Source organism: Corylus avellana, chromosome 11 (genome assembly GCF_965113065.1).
Source record: "Corylus avellana chromosome 11, dhCorAvel1.hap1.2, whole genome shotgun sequence".
Taxonomy (NCBI): Eukaryota; Viridiplantae; Streptophyta; class Magnoliopsida; order Fagales; family Betulaceae; genus Corylus; species Corylus avellana.
The window spans coordinates 4,690,635-4,714,997 of NC_142500.1; the positions used below are offsets into that span (position 1 = coordinate 4,690,635).

The 24,363-nt window shown below is 36.4% G+C and overlaps 3 protein-coding genes across 7 annotated transcripts; all 3 read right to left on the minus strand.

The window, feature by feature from the left end:
• Positions 1 to 210: 210 nt before the first annotated feature.
• On the minus strand, positions 211 to 3,335 carry LOC132165860 (NADPH-dependent oxidoreductase 2-alkenal reductase). Of its 2 annotated transcripts, XM_059576553.2 has the most exons (6): positions 3,177 to 3,335; positions 2,859 to 3,075; positions 1,979 to 2,156; positions 1,106 to 1,272; positions 899 to 981; positions 211 to 822 (listed from the first exon to the last, which is right to left on the minus strand). In XM_059576553.2, the coding sequence occupies exons 2-6, from the start codon at positions 2,919 to 2,921 to the stop codon at positions 444 to 446; spliced, it is 870 nt and encodes a 289-aa protein (XP_059432536.1). In that variant the 5' UTR covers positions 2,922 to 3,075; positions 3,177 to 3,335; the 3' UTR covers positions 211 to 443. The 2 variants fall into 2 exon arrangements, with proteins under 2 accessions (XP_059432536.1, XP_059432535.1); XM_059576552.2 differs by lacking the exon at positions 3,177 to 3,335 and having other exon boundaries at positions 2,859 to 3,170.
• Positions 3,336 to 5,636: 2,301 nt separating this feature from the next.
• LOC132165504 (uncharacterized) lies at positions 5,637 to 15,132 on the minus strand. 3 transcript variants are annotated; one of them, XM_059576100.2, is made up of 17 exons: positions 14,720 to 15,132; positions 13,749 to 13,864; positions 13,398 to 13,658; positions 13,223 to 13,320; positions 12,620 to 12,782; positions 12,414 to 12,524; positions 10,162 to 11,160; positions 9,887 to 10,039; positions 9,693 to 9,792; positions 9,508 to 9,602; positions 8,893 to 9,084; positions 8,747 to 8,803; positions 8,599 to 8,670; positions 8,068 to 8,166; positions 6,699 to 6,830; positions 6,405 to 6,578; positions 5,637 to 6,213 (listed from the first exon to the last, which is right to left on the minus strand). In XM_059576100.2, exons 1-17 carry the CDS (start codon positions 14,931 to 14,933, stop codon positions 6,043 to 6,045), a joined length of 3,207 nt encoding a protein of 1,068 aa, XP_059432083.2. In that variant the 5' UTR covers positions 14,934 to 15,132; the 3' UTR covers positions 5,637 to 6,042. The 3 variants fall into 3 exon arrangements, with proteins under 3 accessions (XP_059432083.2, XP_059432082.2, XP_059432084.2); XM_059576099.2 differs by having other exon boundaries at positions 13,749 to 13,867; XM_059576101.2 differs by lacking the exons at positions 13,749 to 13,864; positions 14,720 to 15,132 and having other exon boundaries at positions 13,223 to 13,325; positions 13,398 to 13,483.
• Positions 15,133 to 15,965: 833 nt separating this feature from the next.
• Positions 15,966 to 23,387, minus strand: LOC132166320 (DNA-directed RNA polymerases II, IV and V subunit 11). 2 transcript variants are annotated; one of them, XM_059577121.2, is made up of 7 exons: positions 23,124 to 23,387; positions 22,808 to 22,914; positions 20,361 to 20,603; positions 20,169 to 20,258; positions 19,949 to 20,027; positions 18,007 to 18,102; positions 15,966 to 16,350 (listed from the first exon to the last, which is right to left on the minus strand). In XM_059577121.2, exons 3-7 carry the CDS (start codon positions 20,411 to 20,413, stop codon positions 16,318 to 16,320), a joined length of 351 nt encoding a protein of 116 aa, XP_059433104.1. In that variant the 5' UTR covers positions 20,414 to 20,603; positions 22,808 to 22,914; positions 23,124 to 23,387; the 3' UTR covers positions 15,966 to 16,317. The 2 variants fall into 2 exon arrangements, with proteins under 2 accessions (XP_059433104.1, XP_059433103.1); XM_059577120.2 differs by having other exon boundaries at positions 22,808 to 23,005.
• Positions 23,388 to 24,363: the final 976 nt, after the last annotated feature.

Genomic DNA, 24,363 nt, shown 5'->3' on the forward strand with positions numbered 1-24,363 from the left:
CATTAGGGCATCAATGAGACTCAAGGTGGCTAATACTAATAGGCTAAGGGATTCTTATTGCGAAAGTCAAACCCAGACACTAGTGCATGTCCAACCTCACGAGAATTCCCTTGAGACCATTGAACTACCACCCTTAGTGGTTTCCATGAAGTAAATTAAACAAGCAAAACAGCTACCAATAAATAAAAGGGGCAGCCACGAGACGTCGTGAAAGACAAGTCATCATCCGACAATTGGTACTGTCAGTGCTCGATAATTCTCATGAATTGCTAGGAAAGTAGCTACTACTAACAACTGCCATCAGAGGCACAAAAAAAAAAAAAAAAAAAACAACAACAACGAAAACTACAATCACCATAAGACCAACAAAATGATTAATGGAGTAGTGTTCCTTTCATTTTATTATTCAAGAAAATAACCCTTCTTTTTTTCTTTCTTTCCATTCACTCCTCTGCAATCTTAACAATTGTCTTTCCAATGTTGTCACCCCGAAAGAGTCCAATGAAAGCAGAGGGGATGTTCTCCAACCCAGGTGTGATGTATTCAACTGCCTGCATATTACCCGAACGAAGGTGATCCGAGGTTGTTGATATAAAATCTGCAAACACATTCATAAAATCAGCTGCCAAAAATCCTCGGATTGTGATTCTCTTGTACACAACATCTAGCATATCTGGAGCAGCTCGTTTTCCAGCATCCGTGTACTCGGACATTACCCCACAAACAGCAACTCTACCGAAGGCATTCATGTTGGCAACTGCTGCTTCCTGCATCTCAGCCCCCACATTGTCGAAGTATATGTCAATTCCATCTGGGAAGTACCTGTACAATCAAATGCAAAGCAAATACAATCAACTTTAACAGTTTCTTAAATCAAGCATTGGTTTGAGGTTCTAACCTTTTCAAAGCTGACTTCAAGTCTGTTTCTTCCTTGTAGTTGAATGCATCGTCAAATCCAAGCTTTTCTTTAAGCAATTCTACCTATAACAAGTTCCTTATGAAATTTAGTTTTTAATGAAGCATTGAAATTTGAAATCAACTTCTCCTGTAAGATTAAAAGTTAAAACCATTAAAATTGCTAACACAAGTTTTGCAGAAGTGAGACCTTTTGCTTGCTTCCGGCACAGCCAACAACATAGCAACCAAAAAGTTTGGCAAACTGTCCAACCAAATTTCCTACCGATCCAGAAGCTGCAGATACAAAGACTTTCTCCCCCTTCTTGGGCTTGCATAGCTCAAAAAATCCACCATATGCTGACAATCCACTAAACCCTGTTGTAACATTCAAAGAAAGAAATGAGTTGGTAAAAGTCTGCAGTGTCAAATAACTCATGTCTCAGTTCAATGGCAGAGATGATTGTTAGAAAATTAATCAAATTTACTTTTTTTTTATTAGTTTAAACTTTTAGAATAAGTGGTGATTTAACGTAATATTCGAGCCAAAGGTTTTGAGCTCGAATCTTATCTCCATCAATTCACATCTCATTTCAATTAAATAGTTCACATGTTGATCTATCAACTTAAATTTTGACAATGATAATGGCAGAACAAAAGGTTCCTTAATTAAACCTAAGCCCAAGTTTGATATTTGTTTGTACTAGGTAATCCCGACTCTAACAAGGACAGGCTCCATCAGTCATCAGTTTAGCTGTTGTTCATTTTGGTGAGTTGAACGTTACTATGCATCATGTTGCACAGTAGATAAGTTCAGGGAAATAGAGTGTTGTGCATACACTTGTGAATTTTGTTTCTCACATTGAGAAAATATAAAGAAAAATAGTTATTAATATACCTAAGTGAAATCAAGCCCATTAACTTAAACTTTTAGACTAAAAATTGTGTCATAATATGTATATTAACTTATTTTTGTTTGACTCTGTAGCATTCCTCACTCCCCAAACAGTTTTTTTTTTTTTGGTTCAATTTAGCAGTAGTAATTGATGGGATAATAATGATGATAAAAGGAGTAACGTATTACCTAGAACTCCAAGATGGTAAGTCTCTGGAAATCCCATGGAGTCCAATTTATTTAATATTGTTCCTTCTTTTACTACACTATATTCTCCCCAAGTGATGACGCCAACCACCAAGTCATCCTTCTCAAACCTGGGATTCCCAGAGGCCACAACTTTTCCCACACCATAAGCATCAATAACCTGTCCATATATAAACCAACTCAAATATTATTTATCAAAAATTAAAATTAAAATAAAACAACTCAAAACATTTTTTTTCCTTTTTTATGAATGTATTTCTATTAACAATGAAGCATACACATCAGTAATAACTCTACCTATCAACAGAGACACCTTTTTTTTTTTGGATAAGTGAGAAACTCTTATAGAACACAAACAAACATATTACAAGCAAACATTAGCCACAGATAAAGACAAACTCCAGAAACCCAACATAGCTAACTGATAACAAGCAGTAGGAAAGAAAATTAAAACAACAGGGAAATTCCAACAACACTTGACAGCCAAACAAAACAAGCAGCATTCCTAGCAATCTACAACAAGCACAAAGACAGCAAACTAATCTGCACAACATTGCAGTAGCACATTCTGCTGCCCCTGCATATTTTGAATTACCAAGCAACATCTCTGCACAGCAACATTCAGATCCCTCTCTACAGTCTCTTCACCTACTTGAATCTCTAGACAGAATTTGAGACAGGGATGGCCTCTGCTGGATCTGGTTTCTGGAACCTGAGTTCTTGCCTATGCTGATTATTAGAGATTTGTTTGATGGTCTCTGTCTAGAGATTCAAGTGGCTGCAGAGACTGTAGAGGGAGCTGAATTGCAGGCTCTGGAATTAACCAATTATCTCTAACTTAGTAAATAAGTATATTACATACCTCCCCGGGGGTTATACCAACTGCAAAACTTATGGCTTTCTGAGACGAACTCTGAGTCTTCATGCGGTTGATCTGGTATGGGTCAATGGATACATAGAGATTCTTCACTATGACATCATTGGACCCAGGCTCAGCTGAGAGAAGAAGAGCTGCAGTCTTGAGCTCAAAGTGGGACTCTTTTGGTGCACCATCAACATGAGTCTTTATTGTTATGTACCTGTTGCTCACTTCCATTGTCAACTATACCTCGATGCGACGATGATCGCTGAAATCATAGCGTTTCGGCTATATATAAAAGTAGAAGGCGCAGAAACTGACCTGTTTGAATGGTTCCTGGCGATATTTTCAGGGTTTGTTGGCTCCACAGCTCTCTAATAATTGACCTCTGCAATTTTATATCTTTGCTTTCCTTGACAATAAGATCATAGTTGTGAAATCTAAAGAAAAATTATAAGCAAATTAATTTGTCTTATTAGAAGACCATCGAGGGCGGCGGTTCAATGGTTTCAAGATAATTCTCATGTAGTTAGATAAAGATCCGGGTATGGTTTCGACTTCCACAATGAAAATCAGCATGCATGATTAGTGGAAACCATCTTGAATTCTACTAATACTCTGATGGTACTCAATCAGGCTAGCTATAGCTCAACTGGGTTTGTGTCCTTCAAAGAATGATGTGACTTTTAAAATTATCATTAAACTTGTAATTGATCATTATTGAATTTTGATCAAATGGTAGTTTTGAAAGCCACATCATTCTTAGATGGACACAAGATGAACTTTTAAAATTACTCAGATTTGAGGCAAGGGCGGAACTAGCATTTAGAGTTTGAGGGGGCAAAATTCAAAAATTTAGGGATAAAATTTTATTTTTAGAAAAATTTGTAAGGACTAAAAAATAAAAAATAAAAAATTGAAGGACTTTTTTAAAAAAATTTGGGACTACATGGCCCCTTGGGGGGCCGTCCCCCCCTTACGGGGCCATGTAGTTCTACCCTTAATTGGTTTGAGAGATCACTTACGGTACCATCACGTACACGTAGAATAATCACTCTAATAGCTCCCTCTTACCATTTAATAAAAAAAAAAAAAAAAAAAAAAATAGCTCAATCACTGGCCTGCATGCTTTAACGTATATGGTCATATTTTCCCCCGTGACTCTTTTCCCGTATTTGTTTACTGTGGAGAATAAGGAGGGTTGGGCCAGTTCTCTCTCTTTACAATTTCTTAGCTAAAAACAGATTAAGAACAAAGACAATACAAACAAAAGAAAGCATTTTCTAAGAAAAAACGAAAAAGGACTAAGGTGGAATATTCACGTTTTACGACTCCTTCAACGAGGGGAGATTCTTAGACAACTGCCTAGTGAGTAGTGGCAACCACCAACCAATTTGGTTTTTAAGTCAGCATGACAAATGTTGCCGTTCACACATGTCCCCTCGTACAATTTGTTCTTTATCAATATTCAATCGGCCAATTGTTACCATCATTAGTATAAGGAGGGTTGGTGGGGGAGTAGGCAAGAAGGGTTTTAGTTTTATAATGCTTGTTTTAGGATGGGTTGTTAGATTCTTCCGGAAAAGCCCTACATACTAGATGTTACATCCCTACATCCCACCTTTTTATTTGAGTGGAAAGTTTTCACCCAAAGGTATTTATTTATTTATTTATTTTATCTTATTTTTTCATCAAGTGGTTTGTAAGGGGAAAAAAAACTTTTCATAATGAAATCGGGATAAAAATGTGGAATATAGCATTATTTTCAACTAATATCTAATTTTCAATATCGATCATCTAAATAAAAGATTGTATCAATGTCATCCCTCCTTAAATTATCAAAAACTTTCAATGTATCCAGTTTGTCCTAAAAAAAAAATAATAAAATAAAATAAAATGATCTTAAATTTTTTTTCATTAAGATAAAAATATTCTTAGAAATTCAAAAAAGAAAAAAAGAAGAGAGGTTGTAACAGGGAGTGGCCAAACCACCCCAAAATGGGCAGGGGTGGTTCAGCTATCCTTTTTTTGGCCATTTGGAAATGGTCAAACCACCCCTTTCGGCCGCCATACCTGAGAGTTGTGAAACCACCCTCATGGCCATTCCCAACTTTTCAAGCCACCCCATATTCAAGCATCTTTTTTTCTTGTATATATATATATATATATATATATATATATATATATATTTTTATATATATATTTTATGTTTTTTACAATTTATAGATTTTTTTATTCTTTTTGTCATTGTGGGTAGGGGTTGGGTATCAGTTGAATTTTCTCTTATCGCCCTTGTAATGCTTCCAAAATTAATTAATTAAAATAATTAACTCAAAGTGCTAGTTGTAGTAGTACCTTCATACGAATCAACTGGTAATTAGTTGGATTTAATACCTTCAAGACTAACTATCAAAGTTAAATAGAGCGGAAAGCAGAAAGACTGCTTATAATCAATCATTTCCTGCACAAAAACATGTTTCTTTGCACAATATGATTGGCCAAAGCTGTTAGAAGGAAGAATATAGAAAAGGTAGCCAAATGTCTTCAACCTGAAAATAAATGATGGAGATTGCAAGATTAAGACCGAACTTTAGGGTTTTTTTTTTTTTTTACGGAGGCAACTTCCACCGTTTATTTTTTCATGAGAAAATCTCCAGTGATTTGGTCATTGATCCATATAATCTTATAATAAGCTTCACACCAATACATGGCTACTTATGAGCTATATTGGTCCTGTCACCAGCATCAAGGATTGTGGTTAGGGTAAATGCTCATAGAAGCAAAGCAATAATCTTGCTTTTATGTTCACAGTAATACACATGTATCATTTGACCTGTAAGCAGTGATATAAATTACAATATGTTACATTTGAACACCTTTTAGATGTTCTTTTTGGGAGCCAAAATATCATGACTTGAGAGTTTTACAAGCACATATTTGCAGAAAATGCCTAGAATGGCTATGAAACATAACATTGCAAAGGAAGCAAGATATTTTCCAGAGGACTAGAAAGACATGGGTGGCAAATTCTGAGATCTGTGAGGTACCAGCCACAACAGCTGCTTCCTTCAACAAACCCAAAGAAAGGAGGGAAAACGGGTCTTTTTCAGATTCTGTGCAAATGATAGGACATTCTCGCCCTCAAAAGAATTCAGACATGTAGTGTCATAACAATGAACAATAGTAATTACTCTGTTCTACCCCCAAAGGCCTTCCCCAGTCTCAAACCTACAGTTTCGGGGCTAGGTGCAACCATCAAGTTTCCACCATCAGACATGTAAAAATAGTTATAGTTGACCCTAGTAACCAAATCTGCCAAATGAGGGAAATGCCCCACATTGAGCTTGAAAGATAGGACCTGCATAGAACACCACACAGTAAGGCGGTGTTTGTATGAAAGCATGCATGTATTTGTGAGTGCAACTACATGAGGATGTGCATATATTTGTGCTTAGGGAAAGGATTTTGACTGTCGGTAAATTATGAGTTTGATTCAAACTTTGACTGTCACATCACAGATAGTCAATACTAGGATGAATAGAAGTTTACTCTGAGTAGGAAAGCAATGCAATCATCAAACTGTTTCTCAATTCGGTCCACTTCCATTTCACATCTGGCCTTGATTGCAGAAACTGCTCCACCACTACTTAGTGTATGCTGTATGGAATAGAAATCAAGCGCTAATCCAAGAATACTGTTGATTCGGCTTGCAATCAGAGCCCACTGAATGCAAAGAAAGCATTAAAAGAACTCAGCATTTCTTCACAACGATCCCCAACATAAAAAAGATCCAAGCATATATAAATAGATCAAAAACACCCAAGAAAGGGAAAAATTACCCACCAATTTATCTGGCACTACAAAACACTGGCGCTGAATCGACAATAAGTAGGCCTCATGTACTTCAATGACTTCATCCAAGGATAGAGCCGCTGCCATACCTTCACATAGTTCAAGCCATGCACTATGATATACCTGCTTACAAAACCTCGTCAGAGATCAGAGAAGTTCATGTTCTTTTGAAAACATAAACTTGGATGCAAAAGGGTATAAGCATAACTAACAATTCATAGTGCAACATAACGATTATGAGGAAAAGAATATTATGCATGATTAATAATGCCACTTCCCATTAGTATATTATGAACAGCTTTCAGAGACAACTTTAAATGTTAAAATTAATTACCTTCATAAAAAATTCTAAGGGAAGCTACTGCATGGAGAGTAGCCTTTATCACTGAAATGAATAATAGCTATGTATGTGAATTTGGGTTTAAAAAGCCAAGATGCAGTAAAAATTCATTCATTATGTATCCTAACCAATATCACTGTCCGTAATCCCCAAGAACAAATCAGTTGCTGCTAGGAATCTTGACAATGCATTCAAGGAACACTAAGAAACCAGCAACAGAAAAAACCATAAATCATTATACTTCAATAGGAAGCAAACATGTAAAATGAGTATAAATACTAACATGATCAGTACAAACATCATAGTGAAAATAAGAAATCTTAAGAGACTCGTGTCTTTCTTTCTTTTGCCTAAGTTGTAGTTTTTGGAACATTTTCTCAATACTGATGACTACACAAACACAATAAAGCTCAATCCATATCACAAATTGAAATCCACCAGGGAAAAAAGGACATTGTTATGCATAAAAAATAAATAAATCAAGTTCTCTGAGAATGTATAAAACCTACAACGGAAAGTTACACTTGATAATCTATGCCATTATATTTCAAGAAAATTCTTTCCACTATGGAACACAATAAAGTACTGAACCAACCTCATTAGAGTAGAGCCATATCAACAGAGGTAAATAGTTACTGAGTTTATTCATCAGTATCCATAACATGGAAACCAAAGGAACAAACAAATAAATGGGACAAGTTAATTATAACTAAATTTGTATATGTTTGAAATAAGAAAATATAGGAATAGTAACTGAATGAGGGTGGCGGTGATATAAAAAGATAAACAGGACAGGTGAGTCCATGTAAGTAGACATGGCATAAGTGGGTTGACAAAACCACCATATACACCAAATAAATAAGTAATATGAAACAGTTTGATTGGCTTTTAAAAGTTATATTTCCAGCACCCTTAAGTTGAAACACTACGTTCTTGTCCATGTCCACAGGTCCAAGATTGTAAATAGTGATAAGATTCCCATGAAAGTAAGGTCCATATATACAGTGGCACAAGCCTTACTCTGTCCATTACGTATTGGTGAAAAGCATCCACGAAATGGAGGAGTTTCTGCTCCACCAACCAGTGGCGCTTGCGGTTGTTTGTTACAGTGCTTCTACCCTGCAAGAGGCATAATAAAGATCAAGGTAATTGGAATATCATATAAATTGGAAAGTTTTTTTTTTTTTTTATATAAGTAATGTAGCACATATCAAAAAGCACAGAAGGGCGTAACCCTAGTATACAGGAAGTATACAAGAGAACGCCTAAAGAGAAGGAGAAAAGAGAGCAAGAAAATCATTAAAACTAATCACTATGAGAGCTAAAAAAGCAACTGTCCAAATAAAGAGAATAAAAGAAAAAGGACTTGAGCTCCTCCAAAGTAATTGGAAAGTCTTAAACATGTGGTCTATAAGAAATGACATTGTCCACATTGATCCTTAAATTACACATACATGTGTCTTCATCTATGGTTATGTGCTCTGTTCAAAAGGAAAACTCACGGCATACGCTAGACCCAGAACATTGGAGAAAAAAGTGGCAAAAATTAACCTTCCACATCAACCTCCGAGCCTTATCGAGAACAAATTTTGCACGCTTGACCTTCAACAGGAATCCCATCACCTACATAAAACATGGAACAATTAGAGAGCACCAAAAAGATGACACCTTGGACAAAACCAGAGGTAGAAAAAATTACTTGGTTATACTTCTTAACAGCCTCTGTGTTAGCAATAAGTTCAAGCGGCCAAGAGACCTGTCACATCCAATGCATACATACATAAAAGTTGATTCAAAAAATGGAGTTGAAAGATAATAGAAAGTGAACCTAAACATAGAATAAACCTTGTAGGTAAATTTCAGTAAATCAAGCCCGTCAATCCCAAAATTGTGAGTACGACTTTTACGAGGAGTCGGGGAAACAGTAGCTGCATTAGGTTGCTGATCACCATTAATACCTTGATTTTTAGTGATGGATACAACCAATGAATCTGGAGCACTTAGTAGCATTCCATCAGCAGAGTTTCTAATAGATTCCTGCATTCAATAAACACAGACCATTACTATGGTATAAAGTGGCAAGAAAAATGAAAACCACATTAAGCATAACCAATAGCACCAATAAATGCCAACTTTGTAGTGTAGTTGATCATTCAATAAAATTAAATAGTAAGCTCTGTTATGAAACCACTGAATCATCATATGTTGAATATCATGTTCTTTCTACATTGGTGGCAGAGTATGAGATTGTTAGCCCTAGCCCCATATACCAAATAGATAAATAACGCAGTTTTGTTACATTAACAGCTATCATGAAATCTTTGATCAAAACCTTATAAACAAAAAACCTAGTAATTATCCCAGGTGCAAGATATGGCTCCATAACAAGAACTGAAAGTAGAATCCCTATTGCCTACCGCAATGGTAAGCACAGTATTCTATTGCATCGAGTAACTTCACCTGTAGTATTGTGTTCAACTCAAAATCATCATCCCAGGTTTCTCCCCTGTCCAGCTTATTGAAAATCAGAGTCAAAAAGTGCTGCAGTAGATCACCTGAAAATAAAAATCTATCATCGGACACGTCAAAGAAATTTGAGATATCTTCTAACCAACATAGACCAGATTCAACTTGCTAAAAAATACCTGAACCTAACAAGTATATGGCACGCAATACTGCAAGCTCATCCATCAATCTCCAATCAGTCATCAACTTTGACAATATATGCTTGCCGATATAATCTACCTGTGAAACATAAAGGTGAATTTTTTTTATATATGAACTGCATGCTTACCACAACAAGAAAATAAAGTTTTATAAATTAGTTTGAGCTGTTTACTTGCTTCTTAACGTAGACAGTAAGGCATTCCTGCATAATAACCACAGGAAGTGGAGTAGCTCTTGGTTCAACATTTTGAATCCAGCTAAGAACTCTTGATGCAAGGGTGCTGTTTTTCTGGAAAGGTAACAGCTCCGACATGTGGAGATCATCCTGCTCCCCAATTACATAAAGCCCTCAGGAGTACTCTTAAGGAATGATTTTTGATAAGTAATCGAGTTAATAGAAAAGCTATAAGTAGAAAGCTGCTAAGAGAACTACCAGTCCAGTGGTACCTGAAATGAAGGAAGAAGAGTAGGAAAAGGAAACAACACTTCTAATAGCTCTGTGTCATTTTGTGAACGAAAATATTCAGATTTGCGAAAATGAAAACCAAATGTATAGCTTGTTCCTTGAGTAGCATGAGAAGATCTGCTCTCACCGCTAAATATGGCCTGTCGTAAAACCTCATCGTTTAAAGGGGATAGATAAAAATTTCTGGACAAGTTAAATGTTTTCCAGGCATCCATATTCTTTCTAAGGACTGTCCGACACACAGTAATAACTGGATTTTCTGCACAGAATGATTCCACGAGGGGCAATTTATCCCCAGTACCCGCAAAAATATACTCTACATTTGCATCTTGAAAATAACTTGCATCCTTATATGCAGAATCTAAATTGGTTGACCTTTTCTGCAGCAATGTATCAACCAAGAACTTATACCAAATCGTCTCTGAGCATGCTAGAAGTGGCAAAGTTTCACTACCATGATTTTCCACTTTTAGCTTGTTCACACAGGATTCAAAGAATGATGTAGTAATTTCAGATTTGCAGTGCTCATCTTGCCAAAAGTATCTATAGATGTGATCACCATGGCCTATAAGACCTGCTAAGGACACCAAGAAAACTTCTGATAAGGTTAACCCTGCTATACTCTGCCCACGACGAAAACCATCACCAGAACTTCCAAAACCATCAAACTGAGAATCACTTCCCTTGCCAGATACTGCTGAGAAAGTGGCAGAAACATGTCGGACCAGCTGCAATGATTTTCCAGCAGATAGAATCGATTTAGATATGTCCTTAATAAATAGAGGACAAGCTTGGCAGTTTCTAATGCTCCAATCACTGATTTCCTTCTTGTCATTTGTTAAAGGTACACGATCAGTAGCATGAGTTGTGGTAGAGAGCTCATCACCAGATTTCTGAAACTGGACTAATCTTAATAAATAGCTCTTCTCCCAAAACTCAGCTTCATCAACCGAGATTGCTCTGTTAGCATAAAAGAACATCTGCAAAGTGTACAAGGATGATCAACACAGTATTTAAAGAGAACAAAAGAAGGAAAGGAACATTAACAATAGAAAGTCTCTCTGTCAATACTGCTTACATAAATCATGAGACAAAACTTTAATTTCAAAAGTACATATATCAGGAACATATGGCACACAAACATTCAACTGATAAAAGATCTTTTTTTTATAAGTAAAGTCAAATTTTATTAAAAGTGAGAGGCGCCCCAAAGTACACAATACACAAAAGGAACACCTAGAAAGAGGTAAAAAAAAAAAGGAAACAAAGACCCACAAAAGCCCACAAAAATAACAAACTCTAATAGGGCCAATCTCCATCGTATGTTGCACAAACTCAAATACCCCTTTGTGCTAAAACCCAAACTCCCCCTCTTCCTAAACCCCATGAAAATCAGGGACCACCATCGGCTCCAACGATAAAAGGGTAAGGCTAACCAGCGCAGGCCCATCAAACCGAAGCACTCCCGCAGAAGAAGCCAACATCACATGGGTGATCAATCAAGCTGCTGTCAAACTCATTGGCGGCCTCACTGGATCAAACCCATCAAACGGAAAGAAGACTTCCTTCACAACTAAGGTAGGATAACACTGGGTATGCGGGTTCAGCCCACCAATGTCAACTGACAGAATCGCCAGAGATGAATCAGACCCATCGGAATGAGAAACACCTCCGGCACTGCCTCAGCGAACAGGTCAGCATTCATCTTCGAAAGCCTACTGGCCTTGGACTTATGATTGTAGTACTTCCAAGGGATTAGGCAAGGAATGGAGAATATCCCGATCTGCCAACAATATCGGGGAGTCCACAAGACCGGGCGAGCACTGCCTTGGCACAGCAAAAAAATGGGCTATGGTCTTTACAGTCGGCTCGGAGGGAATAGGAAGGAACCACCGGCGTCAACTGGGCACGCCGGAAAAAAAACCCATCTTCAAACGCAGTCAACTAGTAGCAGAACCACCTCTGACGAAGTAGAAACTAGGTTGAGAGAGCTCAGGGCCCCGCAACCCACATCCAAACCCGAATAAGACCCACTCAGACAACACAATGAAATTCATCTGCAAAAAAACTATTAACATTGTTGCAACAAGGAAACCTTTTTGGAAAGAACAACATGAAATGATCTCATCTTCAGAAATGTTTAGTTACTTTGGAGGTGTCTGTGACCACAAAATAAACAAAGTTTTCTATGCTTTTGGATATTAAAAAAATATATATTGTTAGTCACAATTACCTCCTCAAAAGGATCATCGAGTGTTCCTTCAAATAGCCAGGAATCAAGACCCTCAATATATGGCAACAAACTCCCAACAAATATATGAAGTAGCATCTGATAAGCTTCCTCCTGAAACGAGCAAAATTTCTAAATTTTAATGCATACAATAGGTGAAACACAAGAGCTTAAATGCCAAGCACAATGTATTGCACAGTAGTAACAACCTCACCACCTTGCACTAGACACACTTCATCGAGCTTCTTGTAAAGATAGTCAAGCACGTGAATGGCCAATTCCGCAGATGGAACAGAAGATTTAGACTCAAAAAACTCTTGGGGAATAGCTCCATGGACTATTTGAAATAAATGCTCAGCACCTGAGCAAAGACTAATATATATAAAAGGTAGTCAGTGATTGTCAAAACAAGAAGAGGATAAACAAGACTGAGACTATAAATGTGATTACATAATGAATACCTTATAGAGGAGAGATGTCTAATGCAGTGACCCAAAACAAAATGAAATGTGATAAGCATGTTGGACCAAGAGAGAGAGTCAAAATGCTTACACATGATGATGTGTCTAACACAGAAAATTATTATGTTTTAGGGCAGCCCTTACAAGGATAAGAAGAGATGGTGGTGCAAATTCGCAAGATCAAACCATTTTCAGTTTATGTTCCTCCTTCTTATTCAGTAGGCTCTGTGACCCAGAGAAAAAAAACTTTCAAGATAAAAAGGATAAAAGAAGATCTCAACACGAATTTGAGAAACTATGGGCCCAAGTTGCAACAATTACCACATTTGATGAGGTTTAACAAGTACAAACCTTGATAAAGAACTGGTCAAACCTAATAGGGTCAGAGTGGTTCCAGTGTCAGCATTATGTATCTTCATTTCCTCCTTGAGAGCAATATCCCTCAACCTCTGCTCTAAAAACAGGTAAACTTACAATCTTTATAGAAATTATATATTTAATCCAGCAATTGGTATTGAATACATACCTTAAGCCATGCAGAAACAGAGCATGTAAATGCCCTCAAAGTAGGAGGTAACCTCACAGATGTCTCAACTTTATTGACTACGATTTCTACCAGCTGTAAACATGTCGCAGCATACATAAATTGATTGAGAATGGTAACAAGGCTTGTATGGGAAAGGTGAGCCACATATATCCCAGTTTTGGAATCAAAACTCCCTTCACTCTGGTCCCAATAAAACAAGGAACTAGAAAGTCCTTGCAACATCCGCAAAACACCTTGCACCTAAGAGGGGAAGCCAAAGATAGTATCTTTAATTCAAAAGCAGTTATGGAAGCAAAATTAGGAACATATCATACCAAGACATGGCCGTACCAGGTCAACTTCATTTGTTCTCAATGAGGAAACTGGTATTGCAAAATGTAGGCCGTCAGAGAAGACATCGTAGATCCTATTGATTAAACTTTCAGAAACTTCTGTCTTTGCCCTCTCTGCTGAATGAAGGTAATGCAAGTCTATGAGAGCAAGACAAAGCATAGTCTCTGTACAGCATATAGCCTGACTAAAATTAATACTATAATTGGAAAATCCCCAAAACTAACATGGTTCATTCTCAGGAGATAATTTCAGAACATTGGGGACAATACTTCTCCTATGTATACCCTTTAGCACCTATGAATGATTTTAACTAATAATAAATTGAGTATAACTCCTATTAGGTTCCTGAATCAATTTCTTTAGATTCCGCTTCAAAGAACTACAATATCAAAGGGAAGATAGAGAATCAAGATTCATCATACACCATAGGGCTCATTTGATACATGTAGTTTCACAAAGAATAATCAACTAACCAATAGATTTCTATTGTCTAATCTTTAAATTTTAATATTTCAATTCTATTGATTGGAAAAACACATTTGACACAACAGATAGAGACATTAAAGACTACTTGTTAGGACCCTCCAATTTTTTTTATTGTTATTATTATTATTATTATTAAATAATTAGTCATTTCCATACCAGGTTAGGATTCCTCTTCCTACCAGGGATTAGGATTACTGATTCCTCTTCCTACAAGGAAAGGATTAGAGAGATATTTTCTACTCTATAAAAGCAATGTAAGTGCCTATAGGCTAGTCCTCCAATAACAATTTCACTCAATTGCTATAAGCAATCGTTGGAGGACAGACCCCTCGAAGTGGTCATATCTTTCTCTGATTTTCTTTTGGTTTTCTCTGATTTTGGCTGATAAGTTCTTACCAACTGGTATCAGAGCAGTGCTTTCTTGGGAGGTTTTTGCTGTGCAGTGTCGTGTGGCGCTAGGAAGGCTATTGTTCAACTGTTACCTGTAGTGCTGCCGTAGTGGTTAGGTTCCTCTGACCGACTGTGGGTTTCCATCGACGTGTGCGATGGGAGATCAGCGCTACTCCGGTGGGTGCTGGAGACGATCTGAGCGGCGTGCAGTGTTGCTCCGGTAGGGGCGGTGGCTACTGAATTCTCCGGTGGCCTGCTGCGAAGTTGGGACGTGGCGGTGTGCGGTTGTGGGAGGCAATCGTGCATTGAGTTGCAATTTGTTCTGCGGTTTTGGACTGGGCGTGCGTTAGGTTGGAGAAGACAGTAGTGTTTGGTTGCACCTATTCATCAACCAGGTTTGCTTCTATTCCAATACAAGAATAGCTTATTCCAGTTTATGGTGTTCGGAGTTCAACTGTTCAAAAAATTGTTGAATAGTTTAACGAATTAACGAAAGATTTAGTTGAAAAAACCATGTTAGTTTTGGGGATTTTCCAATTATAGTATTAATTTTGGAGAAAATACATTTTATCTGAGACGTCTCACATCGCTTGGATATGGAGATGAGGATGTGCTTAAATGTATACTACACCCTTAATGACAACAACGCGTTTTAAAGTCGTGATAGTCATGATTACATCAAAACTCTACAGTTAAGCTCGCTTTTGCTGAAGTAGTACCAGGATGGGTAACCTCCTGAGAAGTCTAGTTCGAGGGGCTCTAAAAACAGACAATATTATGTGTCATTGGGGTGGGGTGTTACATTACCCCCTAAACTATCCATTCATTTGCATTTTTAACCACAATGTTTAAAAAGTTATATTTTACCCCCTCAAAGTATCTGACATTGACAGTTAACTTCCATTAAGTACACTTTACCCCCATGAAGTATTTTAAATTAACACTTTACCCTCCTGAGTTGACATTAAACCCAATTATAGTTTTACAAATCATCACCAAATTGTTGTTTCAACAAAGTTTTTTTTCGAACCTAATTTATTACATTAGCAACTGTTTTTAAAATATGTAATCCTCACATACTCTATTAACAAGTGTTAACTTAATAAACTAGATCAAAAAATTTTCTCCAAATTAATTAGGAGGAAAACTATATCCTCATTTTTATTAATATGATAGTCAGTATCTCTAATGACTTCATAAGATTTACAAAAAAAAAAAAAAAAATTCCTCATCTTTATCCATGGGAAAATCTCTTTTCAGTTACTATCCATGTTTCTCTGCATATGGTAATGGAACCTGAGTTGAGATCTTAATAATCCCAGTGCAGGAACAAAATCATGAGGCAACAATGCTGCATTGCGATCATTCATATTCGACAGAGAAAGTATATCAATGAGGCTGCTTACAGATGAAACCCAAAAAGATGACTATATTACATGAGATCCATATGTCCATCCACTAGTTTTATGCACTTCGCTAGAGACCAGTACACATGAAAATGAGATTGATCCTCCATTAGACATATTTAATATTCTACATGACTGTATTAGGTCCATTAATCCATGACACCCATCACATTCAAAGCAAAAGCCCCATAAAACTTAGCCCATTCCTTTCAAATTCCACTCAACAATAAACACCCTCAACATCAACAATCGACAAATGCTTCCTTGCATGTCTTGAATGCATATTAGTACTCCCTTGAGTGCTTTGTCACCTCAGCCTGCAAGTAGGGATTTAAAATGTCAGAAATGAGCATTTTGATCTTGACAAGGCTCATCAGAACTTAATACCTCATGTTAGTAATAATGCAACACTCATAACCTCTCACTATTATTGTCAGTCAGTTCCAGATATTTCGTCATTCAACTTCCAAGTCCTCCAAAACTAAGATGGGCGAAACTAACACAAAAAGAGACAGTCCACCTATCTTATGAATCATCAAAGCATGCCACCTACTCTCCCATTTAAGACGATGGCCACGGGTAATAAAGCAGCAATATTGCTTGTTTCTGACAGTTAAAAGAAACAAAAATTCTTGAATGCCAGTGAATCATCATCATAAGAAGGATCTTTCCTTTAATCCAAAGAAAATGAATCATTAGACATTCTTCGATTGATGCCCTCATCTTGATGACATCAAAGTTGTTTTACAAGTGAGATGAACATGGACGAAACTCATAAAACCATCCTGAACATGAAACTCAACCATTCTTAAAAATTCATCAGGAGGGACATGCAGGAAGCAAATATTTGCAAGCTTTAAAAAACGAAAAGAAGCATACACTTCCAGAACCTAGAGGTGATTACTGTCAAAAGTAGCAGCTGCCAAATTTTTCCTGGTAAGCGATGGAGTAAATTTATTTTAGAGAGGAAAAGCCATGGTAGACAGGTGTACACAATAACACATCCTAAAAAATAGTAGAAACAGAAGTATTGCCGATAGTATACATCCAAATCATACAAAGAAGAATAACAATTGCTAAAGCTGAGAGTCTGAGACTAAGGAAGTTGCAACCTTAAAGAATCCATAGCAAGTATCCTAGTTCCTGTCTGTCGCAAGTAATTCTACGGAAACATAAGTAGGCATAGGATACTCTAAAGGAAATGGAATGAATCTACACTATCTCACAAGCCCCCAGTTTCTTTTCCATGTGAAGGAAATTGAGCCAAAAAAAAAAAAAAAACTTCAGAAACTAGATCCAACCAGAAGGAAAAGATAACACTCTAATTAGCAACCAAGATCCATCCTTTTAAAGATTCCAATACAAACTAGGAATAGGTACACTATTTCTCCAACATACCGACTTTCCAGATATGTGCCCAGCCAAGGTCCCAAATCAATGAGGACTTTCTTCCTAGTTCAGCAGTGGTTTTCTAGAAAACTCAGTCGCCATGTTCATCCAACAATCAGACGTTCCAAACCAAGTGAGGAACCAATGTTGGACCCACTGTGATACACAAACACTCGGTACCTTGCTATCTTAGATTAAGACTATTCATTTCAAAGGAATATTTACAGCTGAAGATGTTGCCAGAGAGTATACACAAATAGAAATCCACTTCTATCTTGATCCGAATGATGGTATTAAGCCCCTACCTAAGCTTTAATAAAAATAAACTGTTCTTAAGTTACTAGATTATTAAACCATTCTTGGATTATTGACAAACGAAAACCTTTTTCCACTGATGCTTGCAAATATGCTTGTTTCATAAGTATATCCATATAAGATGCTTGATCAACTTATTCCCAAAAGGACCAAAAAAAAAATATACACAGAGATGATTGATCATGAGCATTTACACGAGAGATTAATATTTACAAATACTTATAACTTTAACATACTTTCTAAGTGCAGGATAAACAGATGTGTTTTACCTCGAAAACGTTCTTCAAATGGTCAAGTTCCTTGTCCAGATCATTGATAGCCTGGTTATATGCCTGCATTGGCGACGACTGGCTAGTGGTGTGTATCTATACAAAAAGACCAAAATCATTAAGACCAGAACCTTTACGGAACATTGAAAAGGATTGCAAAATCAATAAATCATCCTACTACTATAATTATGCTTTACTCCAATCAACACATAGACATCTCCACAAACCCCACATTTATGCAGGTAAACAATTAATGACATGGCTATACATAACCGTGTGTGCACCCACACACCCATGCATATGCATACATACAGAAATACATACTCACACACACATGCACAGATACTCACGCACATAAACATTCATACAAAACACACACACATACACCTACACCACAAACCCCAAGTTCTTATAGACAAGGTAATGAGGCATTGGCATGATTTGAAAACATGTAAAAACCACTAATCAAACATTTACTTCTATACGTACATTTTTCCTTCTACCACTATCCAACAATCTGAAGCCAACACTTGTTCGGATTAAGACCCTCTATATTTTTTACCCTAAAAGTGTTGCATGGGGTAATATAGCTCTTATTACAAGTTCCTCACATACTGATGCGGTAGTCCACATCGCACTTATGTGAACTACCACATAAGTTACTAAATAATTAAATTTAGTTGTCAAATTTTGTTGCTTAATTTTTTCAGTCATGTTGGTACCACGTGACACTTTGGGTCTACCAAGTCACTTTTTTTATACGTAATTCAATCTCATTAAAAGCGAAAAGGCCACAATCCTAGTGCACAAAAAGTATACAAGAGAAACCCCCTAATATAGTGAAAAAGAAGAACAAAACTCCAAAAAATCAAGATAAGTAGAAAATGGCAGACTATTTAACGCCGCCATCCATGTGTAGAGTGATTTGAACATAGTATTTTTCAGCTCTAACACGTAAGTATCTTGATCTTCAAAGCTCCGTACATTCCACTCTCTTCAAATACACCACATTAAACACAAATGAGCCAGCCTCCAAACATCCAAAACATTACAACTTCTCATTTGTCCCCTCCAACTCACCAACAAGTCTCTCACGCTTTCAGGCATGACCCAAACAACGCCAAACAAATGGAAAAGTGAACTCTATACTTCTCTTGCTATTTCAAAATGAAGAATAATATGATGAATAGATTCCTCACTCTTCTTGCACATACAACATCAATCCACCACTATGGTGTTCCTCTTTCTCAAATTATCCAAAGTCGAGATAATCCCTAAATGCTGCCATCCACACAAAGAATGTCACTTTTAAGGGACCCTCAACTCTCCAAATACTTTTCCAAGGAAAATGAGAACTTACAAGAATGGATAACACATGATAGAAGGACTTCACTTCAAACTTTCACCTTTTGGAGGTGATCCAACAAATTCTATCCTCTCCTTGCTCACACTGTTAGAATACAATAGCTCGAAGAAAGAGTATTTGAGCTGCATATGTTCCAATGTACATTTCTATTTTGGAATTGTATATGATCCACCACCCACACATCCTTACAATGTGCAATACTAAACAAATCCGGATAGGAAATCTTCAAGGGCTCTTCCCCACACTATAAGTCATGCTAAAACCTCACCTTGGACCCATCTTCCACCTCAAATCTAACAAATCTAGAGAAAAAATCTCATCCCCTCCTTATATATTTCCACACTTCCACTCCAAAGAGCCCCACGACCTCCTAAGAACACCACTCTCCCCTCAAACTATCATACTTAATTTCCACCACCAATTTCCACAAAGTTTCCCTCTCTGTAGCATTCCGACAATAAAAACTGCATATACATATTACCAAAAACTGCAGTACCCAAGCATTTCCCTACCCTAAAAACTGCACATACATATTACCAAAAGAAAATGAAAAAGACAGAAAATTCAAATACTAACCCTAACAATAATTTTGTACTGAAGTGGGTGAGGGAGCTTGTAACCAGCGAACAAAACATTGGGGTCTCTGTGCAATTGCCTGATAATGCCCAAAACAAGCATGTAATTAGGGATTTGATTAAACTAAACTAATTTTTATAAATAATTTTTTTTAAAAAAAAAAAAAAAAAAGGAAATTACAAAAGATAAGAAAAATAATTTTAGTTAAATTGAATGTTACATGCGAAGAATGTTGCCGATGGTGTGGTCCTCTCTCTCGATGGTGAACGACGCCGCATTGATGATCTTCGTGTCCCTCTCGTATGACACCCTATAATTTTGAGGGAAAAAGAAAAAAAAAAAAAAAAGGAGTCAGAATCAGAAAGATAGAGAGAGTTTTGGAGAGGGAGAGAGAGAGCTTGTGTGAATATACTTTTTGGTGCCTTCGGGGACAACGAAACGTTCGTAACGGTCCGGAGCATTCATAGCTTCAGCTGCTTCTTCCTTTCACTCTCCGTGAGAAGTGGAGGTTGAAAGAATGCCTTTGCCTCTGCTGAAGTACTGTTTTTTGTACTGGGGACTTCAAGGAAACGGCGTCGTTAAAATGGCAACTACTTTCTTCGGAGTGAGGATCGGAGGTGGTAATAGGGGGTTGAGATCTTTTACGGTGCAATAGCTTTTTTAATCCAAAGCAACAAGAATTTGTTAAATGTCAAAATACTAACTACCAAAGAAATATTGCATGCTCTGAAAAATCAATGTGAGTGAAAATTTTAGCCAACAAAAACACACTCAGTGTTTAAATATACATGACTTCGAATTTCTATCGGAAGGTATGTTTTGACTAAAACCTTACCAGAGTTAACACTCAACAATTGATATCACTCTAAAATGGGTGTAACACTCTCAAGTAATGTGAGTGGAATAACGTAAGCAAAATCAAACATCGCACATTAATCATATAAAAAGGGTCAATCAAGAAAGTACAAGTAGTCTCATGAAAGGATGCCAAAAATAATTTACACCACACTCATTGATTAGTCATGAAAATATTCGAACCATACAATCCTCAAGATCAAATAAGGACTTTATTGGGACGTAACACAGGGTTAAATAAAAGGAAAATAAAGAACAAATGGGTGATAGTAAAAAAATTGAGAATTGTTTCAAGATTTTCAATAGGAACTTCACCTTCTTTTGGGAGATTTTCATTCAGTTTTTCTTTCCAATTTTTCTTACAATGAAGTACCATTTCTTTTCCATAGTTCACCTCCCAAACTTGAACATCAACTTTATTCTCTTTTTTTTTTTTTTTCTTCTTATTCTCTTTCAATCTTTTCTTTTGATCCCTTTTTTTTTGGATCATATGCCACCATATTGCAATGAAGTACTATTTATTTTCCATAGTTCACCTCCCAAACTTGAACATCAACTTTATTCTCTTTTTTTTCTTTTTTTTTTTCTTCTTATTCTCTTTCAATCTTTTCTTTTGATCCCTTTTTTTTTTGGATCATATGCCACCATACTGCAACAAATTAATTGAATTCATTCTTGAAACTTTTGGGAAAGGGCTTAAGAAAGAAAGGCTACTTATAAGGCTCAACGGGGTAACTAGCGACAATATATCATGAAAAGAAATTTCAAGCTCAAAGTAGAGAAAAATGGCCTAATCTCATCTCTCAAGGATTTGCATAGCTTTTCAACAATCATGACTTCAAGAGATTCAAGTGTCATAAAAATTTATGAATTTTTAGCATTCGGCCAACAGAAAGAATAATGAGACTAATACAACAAAATAATTTATGCGCTTCCAAATTAAATATGATGTCATGAAACTTTACCCTCTCCAAAGAATGATTGGCTCAAAGCTCACTAGGGTTAAAAATCTTCACATTGTTATCCTCCAGATTTTCTAAGTCACTCATATCCTTAACAAAGAAACGTGTTTATGTGGCTAAGTGCATGTGCAATAAATTGAGCATGAAAACAATGAAATTCTTTAGCAGGGGTAGCATAATGAACTTAAAACATAAAACTCATGCTAAGGAATCAATACTTTTTTCTAAACCTTAAAACAGGCAGATCCAACATCTAGACCTTAAAAAGTACAAACATTACCATATCAAAGCATGCGTAAATAGTGTACATCTAGTAAAGTGCGCACCCAATCAATTCAAAATATGGATCAAGAAAAAAAAAAAAAAACAAGGTGCATGTAGCAGTTATAGTTGGAAATCGAAACACAACAACAATCAACTCAAAGTATGAATAAGGACACCTGAATCTAAAAAAAGACAAAAAGGAGAGGAATTAGCTTTGACCACCCTTAGCTTTAGCTTACATGGTAGACTTAGAAAAATGGTGAAATGTTTACAGCGAGCGAGAGAAACAAAATTGTTATACCCGACTGCTGAAATTCTTATTTTCCATTTATAGCACAGGATTCCTTAGAAAAATCAATGTGCGTCTTCTAGAAAAATGGCCTAAAACTCTATCCAACGATATTGGCTCATGCTATGGAATCAATACTTTTTTAGCATTCGGTCAGAATCAGAAAGATAGGGTTAAAAAAAACCGATAAAAATCACTTTCTTTTCAGAAAGAGAGATTAGCTTTGAAATGTTTAGTAAATAAATCAAACTATCAATGTCAAAAATTCGTTCGTGACGCCTGGTCTTCATAGCCAGCCGTTTCAGCGTGAAATGTTTAGTAAAGATATAAGCTTTGGGTATCAACACAATTTTATCCGACAGCTATACCGTGAAATACAAATACAATACAAACATAGAGATATGGGTAAGCTCACGACTACCTGAAACAGAGAGACACAGACGAGGTGAGATAGGGACAGAGACAGAGACGAGGTGAAAATGAGAATACCTTAGGTGAGGCAGAGCAGCGAGCAAGAGAGAGAGGAGAGACGACGGGAGACGGCGGAAGACGAGAGAGAGAGGCAGGCCGCAGGCGTCAATGAGAATACCCGACTGCTGAAAGAAATGAATATATATATATATATATATATATATGCAGCAAGGGCTTTCGTGCAAAAATGATTACGGCCAAAAACACCACCACAAACTGCAAAAATGATTCATAAAAATCAGTCATCAACAGAATCTTTGTTGCTGTTTGTAGGTAAGAAAACGCGAGAGAAAACAAAAAACAAAAAACAAAAACAAAACAAAAAAAGTTGTACCTCGACGGTGTTGGGGAAGGTGAGGGCGACGACGTCACCGGGGGAGATGCCGGCCGCGTGATCGACCAGCTCGTTCAACCGCGCGTGGGTGAGATCGAATTTTCCGGAGACAGAGAGGGTAAAGGCTGAGGTCAAGGTCTGTGAGACCCAAAAATAACTAAAAAGGAAGGAAGCTTCATCAGATGGAGAAATAGATGAGGAAAGGGAGAGTGAAGAAGTTCAGGGAGACAAAGAAGACGGGGGATGAGAGAGATGGAAATAAAAGAAAAATGTTTTTAGAATAAAGGGAAATATATATATATATTTCCCTCGATTGATATAGGAAATAATTAATTTTAATGATATAGAAAATGATTAATGGAATCTATTGTGGTATGTATTTGGATAGGAAAATAAAAAATAGATTGGATCCTTAAACTTATGAAAAATTGTTGGGTAGCTGTTGGGAATGCTCGAAGTGCAAAATGATTCAAAAAATTGTTAAAAAATGGAATATAAAAAGTTTTTTTTTTTTTATTCTAAGCAAAAAATGTTGAAAGGGGAGACCAATTGTAGCTATTCTAGTCAAGCGTGACCATAGTAGCACCAAATGGCAGGTGTACCCTCAAGACCAGCCTGCCCCATCAGGGCATCAATGGAAACCAAGGTGATTAATACTATTAGGCATAAACCAAATGGCAAGTGTACCCTCAAGACTAGCCCGCCCCATCAAAGCATCAATAGGAAGAACCAAGGTGGTTAATACTATTAGGCATGAGGATGCTCTATTACGGAGATTCGAACCCACACCCTAATATTTATTTAACCACCACCCTTGATGGTAAAAAAAACTTGTTATTATATATGCATAATTATAATTTATAACATATATAGACTTATAATATACATTAGATCTAAATCTCTAGATACTTAATTATTGTATTAGTATGAATTTATATACTTATGTCATATAATATATGTATAATTAATACTTATAACTTAATTTGTTATTATATAATCATATGATTTAATGATCAATTAATCATGTGATATAATCATATAAATTATAATGATAATATATTAATACTTCAATTGTGGTTACAAGTAATACATTATTGAATCCAATGACAATCATTTAATTTTATATTATACGAATCACATTGTTATGGTACATGAATAATATGATTAAGTATTTATATTAATATAATTAGATTATATGATTATGTATTAATCCTATATATTTATATTATTCAATATGCAG